Source organism: Oncorhynchus masou, unplaced genomic scaffold (genome assembly GCF_036934945.1).
Source record: "Oncorhynchus masou masou isolate Uvic2021 unplaced genomic scaffold, UVic_Omas_1.1 unplaced_scaffold_1768, whole genome shotgun sequence".
NCBI lineage: Eukaryota > Metazoa > Chordata > Actinopteri > Salmoniformes > Salmonidae > Oncorhynchus > Oncorhynchus masou.
Window position 1 is genome coordinate 36,958 of NW_027007856.1, and position 10,656 is coordinate 47,613.

General features: G+C 45.3%; 1 protein-coding gene across 1 annotated transcript in view; it reads left to right on the forward strand.

Moving 5' to 3' along the window:
- LOC135532207 (photoreceptor-specific nuclear receptor-like) overlaps nt 1–6,412 on the forward strand; it is a 6,951-nt gene extending 539 nt beyond the window's left edge. Inside the window, exons 2-8 of the mRNA XM_064959807.1 lie at nt 702–876; nt 3,450–3,553; nt 3,736–3,817; nt 3,890–4,011; nt 4,651–4,829; nt 5,783–6,026; nt 6,303–6,412. Of these exons, the coding sequence (XP_064815879.1) occupies nt 702–876; nt 3,450–3,553; nt 3,736–3,817; nt 3,890–4,011; nt 4,651–4,829; nt 5,783–6,026; nt 6,303–6,412 (1,016 nt within the window). The remainder of the gene's footprint in view (nt 1–701; nt 877–3,449; nt 3,554–3,735; nt 3,818–3,889; nt 4,012–4,650; nt 4,830–5,782; nt 6,027–6,302) is intronic.
- Nucleotides 6,413–10,656: the final 4,244 nt, after the last annotated feature.

Genomic DNA, 10,656 nt, shown 5'->3' on the forward strand with positions numbered 1-10,656 from the left:
TCTTTACTATAGCAGAACGGGTACAGCCCTCAGTACAGCCCTCAGTACAGCCCTCAGTACAGCCCTCAGTACAGCCCTCAGTACAGCCCTCAGTACAGCCCTCAGTACAGCCCTCAGTACAGCCCTCAGTCCAGCCCTCTCTCCCATTAGAAACAGCAGGTTGCTGTCCAGCTTGCATGGCAGCATGGTGAGCCTGATTGAGTTGTGACTGATAACAGCTCTTAGTTTGTGGCTCCACATTTCAAACACTTTAAACACGTCAAATCTTCTCTTTCTATCAGATCTGACATTTCAAATTGAATTTATTGAAATGCATTTCATTTAATTGATACAAATACAAATTTTTAATTAGTAGGACTTTTTTTTTTAGGGGGGGGGAATAATAACCAGATCTTAGAACAAAAATATTATTTATATTGGAGAGAAAAAATTAATGCTGCTTCATTTGAATTTTAAATAATTTGATAGTTGGATCTTTAATGGAACACGAGCCAGCATACAGCTGTCAACAAGTATTCCTCTAACAGAGTCTCTAACTACCCCACCTCTCTCTCTCTCTCTCTCTCTCTCCCTCTCTCTCTCTCTCCCCCATCTCTCTCTCTCTCTCTCTGTTGTCCCCGAGCATACAGCAGTCAACAAAGCATGCATCTAACACTCTCTAACTCCCCCACCTCTCTCTCTCTCTCTCTGTTGTCCCCCAGCAAAGAGTCCAGCCCCGGGTAAAGCCCTGAGTCCAGCCCCGGGTAAAGCCCTGAGTCCAGCCCTGCTCTGTAAGGTCTGTGGGGACACCAGCAGTGGAAAACACTACGGCATCTACGCCTGCAACGGCTGCAGCGGGTTCTTCAAACGCAGCGTCCGAAGGAGACTCATATACAGGTGAGTTGGAGAACAGACACTCTGGTGTATCGTCAGACTACCCACTGACAGATAGACTACCTGTGAGAGAGAGAGAGAGAGAGAGAGAGAGAGAGAGAGAGAGACACTCTGGCCCAGTGTATAGTCAAACTACCCACTGACAGATAGACTACCTGTGAGAGCGAGAGAGAGAGAGAGAGAGAGAGAGAGAGATCCTGGGTCCTGGGGCTCTGTTCACAAACACACCCTACGGAGCCCCATGACAGCAGCACAATTAGACCCAACCAAATCATGAGAAAACAAAAAGATAATTACTTGACACACTGGAAAGAATTAACAAAAAAACAGAGCAAACTAGAATGCTATTTGGCCCTACACAGAGAGTACACAGCGGCAGAATACCTGACCACTGTGACTGACCCAAAATTAAGGAAAGCTTTGACTATGTACAGACTCAGCGAGCATAGCCTTGCTATTGAGAAAGGCCGACGTAGGCAGACATGGCTCTCAAGAGAAGACAGGCTATGTGCTCACTGCCCACAAAATGAGGTGGAAACTGAGCTGCACTTCCTAACCTCCTGCCCAATGTATGACCATATTAGAGAGACATATTTCCCTCAGATTACACAGATCCACAAAGAATTCGAAAACAAATCCAATTTTGAAAAACTCCCATATCTACTGGGTGAAATTCCACAGTGTGCCATCAGAGCAGCAAGATTTGTGACCTGTTGCCACGAGAAAAGGGCAACCAGTGAAGAACACGCACCATTGTAAATACAACACATATCTATGCTTATTTATTTTATCTTGTGTCCTTTACCATTTGCACATTGTAAAAACACTGTATATATATATATATAATATGACATTTGTAATGTCTTTATTGTTTTGAAACTTCTGTATGTGTGATGTCTACTGTTATTTTTTATTGTTTATTTCACTTTATATATTATATACCTTACTTGCTTTGGCAATGTTAACACATGTTTCCCATGCCAATAAAGCCCCTTGAATTGAATTGAATTGAATTGAGAGAGAGACTCTGGCCCGGTGTATAGTCAAACTACCCACTGACAGATAGACTACCTGTGAGAGAGAGAGGAGAGAGAGAGAGAGACACTCTGGCCCGGTGTATAGTCAAACTGCCCACTGACAGATAGACTACCTGTGAGAGAGAGGAGAGAGAGAGAGAGAGAGAGAGAGAGACACTCTGGCCCGGTGTATAGTCAAACTACCCACTGATAGATAGACTACCTGTGAGAGAGAGAGGAGAGAGAGAGAGAGAGAGAGAGAGAGAGAGACACTCTGGCCCGGTGTATAGTCAAACTGCCCACTGACAGATAGACTACCTGTGAGAGAGAGGAGAGAGAGAGAGAGAGAGAGAGAGAGAGAGAGAGAGAGAGAGAGAGAGAGAGAGACCTCCTGCCCAATGTATGACCATATTAGAGAGACATATTTCCCTCAGATTACACAGATCCACAAAGAATTCGAAAACAAATCCAATTTTGAAAACTCCCATATCTACTGGGTGAAATTCCACAGTGTGCCATCAGAGCAGCAAGATTTGTGACCTGTTGCCACGAGAAAAGGGCAACCAGTGAAGAACACGCACCATTGTAAATACAACACATATCTATGCTTATTTATTTTATCTTGTGTCCTTTACCATTTGCACATTGTAAAAACACTGTATATATATATATAATATGACATTTGTAATGTCTTTATTGTTTTGAAACTTCTGTATGTGTGATGTCTACTGTTAATTTTTATTGTTTATTTCACTTTATATATTATATACCTTACTTGCTTTGGCAATGTGAACACATGTCACCCATGCCAATAAAGCCCCTTGAATTGAATTGAGAGAGAGAGACACTGGCCTGGTGTATAGTCAAACTACCCACTGACAGATAGACTACCTGTGAGAGAGAGAGAGAGAGAGAGAGAGAGAGAGAGAGAGAGAGAGAGAGAGAGAGAGAGAGAGAGAGAGACACTCTGGCCCGGTGTATAGTCAAACTGCCCACTGACAGATAGACTACCTGTGAGAGAGAGAGAGAGAGAGAGAGAGAGAGAGAGAGAGAGAGAGAGAGACTCTGGCCCGGTGTATAGTCAAACTACCCACTGATAGATAGACTACCTGTGTGAGAGAGAGAGAGAGAGAGAGAGAGAGAGAGAGAGAGAGAGAGAGAGAGAGAGAGAGAGAGAGAGAGAGAGAGAGAGAGAGACTCTGGCCCGGTGTATAGTTACTTGCTTTGGCAATGTTAACACATGTTTCCCATGCCAATAAAGCCCCTTGAATTGAATTGAATTGAGAGAGAGAGAGAGAGAGAGAGAGAGAGAGAGAGAGAGAGAGAGAGAGAGAGAGAGAGAGAGAGAGAGAGAGAGAGAGAGACTCTGGCCCGGTGTATAGTCAAACTACCAACTGGCAGATAGACTACCTGTGTTGTCACCACTTAACTTTTAATTAAAAAAAAAACTATTTGTGAGTTTAATATATTTAAGTTTTGAACCAGACTTCTTAGTTGATGTTTAAATCTCTAGAATAGTTTATTTTGTCACTGTAAAATACGTTTTCCTCATCCCAACAGGTGTCAGGCTGGTACAGGCATGTGCCCAGTGGATAAGGCCCATCGTAACCAGTGCCAAGCCTGTCGGCTGAAGAAGTGCCTACAGGCGGGCATGAACAAAGATGGTCAGTGAAATGTATTTATTTCATGTCAAATATAATAATCTGTTTTTTTTTTTCAGTTTGAATAAATGTGAAAGTTTTGTACAATTCAAGTTAGAGTTGGGCCATGTTTTGTTGAGGTAGTCTGTCTCCTTGGACAGTGTGAAGATGTGTCAGGAGTCTGACCTGTGTCTTACCTTCCCCAGCTGTCCAGAACGAGCGGCAGCCCCGCAGCACGTCTCAGGTGCGTCTGGACTCCATCGACGTGGACACGGACAAGGAGCATCTGTCCACCACACGGGATCCCACTTCCTCTTCTTCTTCCTGCTCAGTGATCACCCGACCTCACATCACCTCCAGCTCAATCAGCTCGTCGTCCGCCCCACCGCAGCGCTGTGCACCCCCCAGCCCACAGAACAACCACCGCTTCATGGTCAGCCTCATGACCGCTGAGACCTGCGCTAAACTGGAGCCTGAGGATGGTGAGGAGGGCTTTATTATGGCTGTTTCTTGGTTTTCCTTGTTTCTCTCTCTCTTTCTTTATTTCTCTCTCTCCTCTTTATTTCTCTTTCTCTCTGTCTCTGTCTCTGTCTTGTCTCTTTCAATTCAATTCAATTCAAGGGGCTTTATCGGCATGGGAAACATGTGTTCCCATTGCTTTCAAAGCAAGTAAGGTATATAATATATAAAGTGAAATAAATATTCTCTCTCTCTCTTCTCTCTCTCTCTCTTCTCTTTCTTTTTCTCTCTCTTTATTCTCTCTCTCTCTCTCTCTCTTCTTTCTTCTCTTCTATCTCTCTCTCTCTCTCTCTTCTCCTCTCTCTCTTTATTTCTCTCTCTCTCTCTCTCTCTCTCTTCTCTCTCTTTCTCTCTCTTTATTCTCTCTCTCTCGCTCTTTATTCTCTCGCTGTCTCTCTTTCTCTCTCTCTTTATTCTCTCTCTCTCTCTCTCTCTCTCTCTCTCTCTCTCTCTCTCTCTTTCTTTATTTCTTTCTTTATTTCTTTCTCTCTTTCTCCACTTCTTAATCTTTCTTTCTCAAGTATTTACAATTTCTCTCACAGTTGACATAATCTCCAGGTTTTTATTTGATGTATATTGAAATAATTCCACTTCTTCCACAGTTGATGAGAACATTGATGTGACCAGTAACGAGCCAGAGAGGGAGTCCTCAGATTACCACATGTCCCTGTACCCTTCCAGTACAGAGAATGTATACGAGACGTCAGCCCGGCTTCTCTTCATGTCTGTTAAATGGGCCAAGAACCTGCCAGTGTTCTCCAATCTCCCATTCAGAGACCAGGTAAGACTATGTTTACTTACAGTATAAACTGCTTATTAATACCTCTTAAGGATTAGACCCCTTTTTTTCCCCCCAATTTTTGCCTAAAATGACATACCCCAAATCTAACTGCCTGTAGCTCAGGCCCTGAAGCAAGGATATGCATATTCTTGTTACCAATTGAAAGGAAACACTTTGAAGTTTATTGAAATGTTAAAGGAATGTAGGAGAATATAACACATTACATCTGGTAAAAGATAATACAAAGAAAAAAACAACCGTTCTTTTGTATTTTATCTTTTTCTTTACCATCATCTTTCAAATGCAAGAGAAAGGCCATAATGTATTATTCCAGCCCAGGTGCAGTTCGGATTTTGGCCACTAGATGGCAGCAGTGTATGTGCAACGTTTTAGACTGATCCAATGAACCATTGCATTCATGTTCAAACTTTTGTATCAAATGTGCCTAATTTGCTTATTAATAACGTTTCATGTTCACAACTGTGCACTCTCCTCAAACAATAGCATGGTATTCACTGTAATAACTACTGTAAATTGGACAGTGCAGTTAGATTAACAAGAATTTAAGCTTTCTGCAAATATCAGATATGTCTATGTCCTGGGAAATGATCTTGTTACTTACAACCTCACGCTAATCACATTAGCCTTCGTTAGCTCAACCGTCATGTGGAAGGGACACCGATCCCGAAGATGAAATATATCACAACATTGTTTGGTAACTAATAGTTAGTCAATATGAACGCTTTCGTATAGCTCAAACGGATAAACAAGCCAAACATTTTTTTTTTACGGTGCAAAGAATAGTTTGATACAACTTCCATCTGTTTAGAGACCCTTGAACTGATTCCAAAACATTTTTCTGCATAGTTTGTGATGTCATGTTTATGACCTGTCATCCTTGACCTCTAACCTTGTGCGACCCCCACTGATCTGACATCCTTGTTCCCCTCCAGGTAATCCTGCTGGAGGAGGCATGGTCTGAACTCTTCCTGCTGTGTGCCATCCAGTGGTCTCTCCCCCTGGACAGCTGTCCTCTGCTGTCCCTCCCCGACCTGTCCCCCCCAACCATGCAGAGCAAGACATCCTACACCAGTGTGGACCTGCGTCTGCTCCAGGAGGTCTTCAGTAGGTTCAAAGCCCTGGTCGTAGACCCCACTGAGTTTGCCTGCCTCAAGGCCATCGTCCTCTTCAAACCAGGTGGGTGCCTGGGGGTCAGGGGGATGTTGGTTTGTGATTTGTGTTGCTATGGTGTCATTTCTTTGCAATAAGAATGACCAGATGTAATCTGTGGTGATGTTTTTGTGACCAGAGCTGAATGTCATGAGATACATGTTTCCGTTTGATCTGCTTTAGGGCTTTCTGTTTCTGGGGCTGTAAATTCTACTTCCCCAGATTCCGTCTGGACACGTGGATAAGACATGAGACTAGGCCTGTTTGACTGATCTTTCCTTCTTCTTTTCTTTGTTGTCATAGAGACCCGAGGTCTGAAGGACCCGGAGCAGGTCGAGAACCTACAGGATCAGTCCCAGGTGATGTTGGGACAACACATCAGATCACATTACTCCAGTCAGCCTGCCAGGTAGGAATACTACGGCCTCCCTGCACAACCTCCCTGATCTCCCTGTACAACCTCCCTGATCTCCCTACACAACCTCCCTGATCTCCCTGTACAACCTCCCTGATCTCCCTGTACAACCTCCCTGATCTCCCTACACAACCTCCCTGATCTCCCTGTACAACCTCCCTGATCTCCCTGTACAACCTCCCTGATCTCCCTACACAACCTCCCTGATCTCCCTGTACAACCTCCCTGATCTCCCTGTACAACCTCCCTGATCTCCCTACACAACCTCCCTGATCTCCCTGTACAACCTCCCTGATCTCCCTGTACAACCTCCCTGATCTCCCTACACAACCTCCCTGATCTCCCTGTACAACCTCCCTGATCTCCCTGTACAGCCTCCCTGATCTCCCTACACAACCTCCCTGACCTCCCTGCACAACCTCCCTGATCTCCCTACACAACCTCCCTGATCTCCCTACACAACCTCCCTGATCTCCCTAAACAACCTCCCTGATCTCCCTGAACAACCTCCCTGATCTCCCTGTACAACCTCCCTGATCTCTCTACACAACCTCCCTGATCTCCCTACACAACCTCCCTGATCTCCCTAAACAACCTCCCTGATCTCCCTGCACAACCTGCCTGATCTCCCTGCACAATCTCCCTGATCTCCCTGCACAATCTCCCTAAACAACCTCCCTGATCTCCCTGCACAATCTCCCTGATCTCATTACACAACCTCCCTGATCTCCCTGCACAATCTCCCTAAACAACCTCCCTGATCTCCCTAAACAACCTCCCTGATCTCCCTAAACAAACTCCCTGATCTCCCTGCACAACCTCCCTGATCTCCCTGACAATCTCCCTAAACAACCTCCCTGATCTCCCTGCACAACATCCCTGATCTCCCTGCACAACCTCCCTGATCTCCCTGCACAACCTCCCTGATCTCCCTACACAAACTCCCTGATCTCCATGCACAATCTCCCTAAACAACCTCCCTGATCTCCCTAAACAACCTCCCTGATCTCCCAAAACAACCTCCCTGATCTCCCTAAACAACCTCCCTGATCTCCCTACACTACCTCCCTGATCTCCCTGCACAACCTCCCTGATCTCCCTACACAACCTCCCTGATCTCCTCCCTGAAACAACCTCCCTGATCTCCCTAAACAACCTCCCTGACCTCCCTACACTACCTCCCGATCTCCCTGCACAACCTCCCTGATCTCCCTACACAACCTCCCTGATCTCCCTAAACAACCTCCCTGATCTGGAATCAACCTCCTTCTCCCTAAACAACCTCCATGTTCCCTGTTTTCCCTACACACACTCCCAAATAACCTCCCTCTGTCTCCCTGTCCCTAGATCTCCCTAAACAACCTCCTGATCTCCCTACACTACCTCCCGATCTCCCTGCACAACCTCCCTGATCTCCCTACACAACCTCCCTCTCTCCCTCCAACAACCTCCCTGATCTCCCAAACAACCTCCTATCTCCCTAAAAACTTCCATGATCTCCCTGCACATGTCTCCCTAGAACTAATCTCCCTAAAAAACAAAATGGACGCCCAGTTACACTGCACTGAGATACAACATGCCCTGATCTCTCTACACAACCTCCCTGATCTCCCTAAACAACCTCCCTGATCTCCCTAAACAACCTCCCTGGATCTCCCTGCAAATATCTTATCTCCTGTGTGTACCTCCCTGATCTCCCTGCAAATATGACCTCCCTAATTGCTGTAAGAACCTAAACACAGCCTCCTTGACCTCCCTTTAAGCCTCCCTACACATGGGCTTTGCTGTGTCCCTGGACAGCCTCCCTCAAAATGTCCTCCCTTACCTCCCTACAGAATGTTTGTGTCTCCCTTCACAGCCTTACACAGCCTCCCTGACCTCCCTACACAGCCTCCCTGATCTCCCTGCACAACCTCCCTGACCTCCCTACACAACCTCCCTACACAACCTCCTTGACCTCCCTTTACAGCCTCCCTACACAACCTCCCTGACCTCCCTACACAGCCTCCCTACACAGCCTCCCTGACCTCCCTACACAGCCTCCCTGACCTCCCTACACAACCTCCCTGACCTCCCTACACAGCCTTCCTGACCTCCCTACACAACCTCCCTACACAGCCTCCCTGACCTCCCTACACAGCCTTTGACCTCCCTACACAACCTCCCTAACAGCCTCCCTGACCTCCCTACACAGCCCCCTACCTCCTACACATCCTCCCTGACCTCCCTACACAACCTCCTACACAACCTCCCTAACAACCTCCCTACACAGCCTCCCTGACCTCCCTACACAGCCTCCCTATTAACCTCCCTGACCTCCCTACACAGCCTCCCTACACAACCTCCCTTAACCCTGAAGAGCCTGACCTCCCTACCAGCCTTACCTCCCTAACAGCCTCCCTATTAACTGACAGCCTCTCTGATCTCCCTAGAGAACCTTTACACAACCTCCCTCTATTAACTCCCTGACCTGAGTAGAGCCTCAGGACCTTACACAACCTCACTATCCCTACACAACCTCCTGACCTCCCTAACTGAGGATGAGTAGAGACACAGCCTCCCTACCTCCCTAACTGAAGAGGATGACCTTCCTGACCAGGTTTTATCCACATGTATCTGGATTCCACTGCTATCTATTAACTGAACAAGAGGATGTTAAAATGGCCTGACACTGTTATGGATCTTAAACCAAGCTATCTATATAACTGAAGAATTGGAATCAGTTTTTATTGTTCTGTTTTTAGACACAACCACTATCTATTAACTGAAGAGGATTTGGGAGTAGAGACCAGGTTTACCCTCAAGCTATCTATTAACTGAAGAGGATGAGTACAGGACCATCGGCAACACCCCTATGGAGAAACTTCTGTGTGACATGTTCAAGAACTAATACAAGGAAAAACAAAATGGACGCCCAGTTACACTGCACTGAGACACACCGCAAGTGAACATGCACCGAAAGCTAACAAACTGATGTGTAACAGGATGTTGTAAATATCTTATTGCTGTGTGTAAAGAGAACCATGTAAATATGTAATTGCTGTAAGAGAGTAAACAGACCTGCTTTTTGAGCTTGATAATGTGTTATAATGGGCTTTGCTGTGTGTTGGACCCCGGACTCAAAATGCCCTTTACTGTAGGCAGAATGTTTGTGTCTCATTTCTTTAGTTACATTTCAGTCTAGTGTCCATGGTCTATATTTTTCACGATGTAATGTAATATATTTACATAAAATCTGTTTCCCCTTAGACACTGTGACATTTCTGTGTGTCATAAATATGTCTGTATTTATGATTTCATCCCTTGATAAACTGAAACTTGTATTTTGTCTTCTATCAATTAACTGAAGAGGATGACAGTTTACCCAAGCTATCTATTAACTGAAGGGGATGAGTAGAAACCAGGTTTACACCAAGCTATCAATTAACTGAAGGGGATGAGTAGAAACCAGGTTTACACCAAGCTATCTATTAACTGAAGGGGATGAGTAGAAACCAGGTTTACACCAAGCTATCAATTAACTGAAGGGGATGAGTAGAAACCAGGTTTACACCAAGCTATCTATTAACTGAAGAGGATGAGTAGAGACCAGGTTTACACCAAGCTATCTATTAACTGAAGAGGATGAGTAGAGACCAGGTTTACACCAAGCTATCTATTAACTGAAGAGGATGAGTAGAGACCAGGTTTACACCAAGCTATCTATTAACTGAAGAGGATGACCAGGTTTACACCAAGCTATCTATTAACTGAAGAGGATGAGTAGAGACCAGGTTTACACCAAGCTATCATTAACTGAAGAGGATGAGTAGAGACCAGGTTTACACCAAGCTATCTATTAACTGAAGAGGATGATAGAGACCAGGTTTACACCAAGCTATCATACACGAGCATCAGAGGAAGAGAAAACAAGCTTCCCATCAGAGCAATAAAGCAGTGGCAACTTCAATAGTGAGTAAAGACAAAGTACAAATCAAATGAACAGCGCCACCTTCTGTCCACAACAACAACACCAGTTACCACTTTCCTACCACTAGAGGTCCTCCCAGTCTGGCCGTCACACTACTTGGACAGTAGACGACTTCATCAGTATCCACATGTAATGGCAACCACTGTGTGACAGTAGGGTGTATTTGTTCCAGTCATTTCTCAGACTACAGTATCCCACTGTGTGACAGTAGGGTGTATTTGTACCCAGTCATTTCTCAGACTACAGTTCCCCACTGTATGACAGTGTAACCT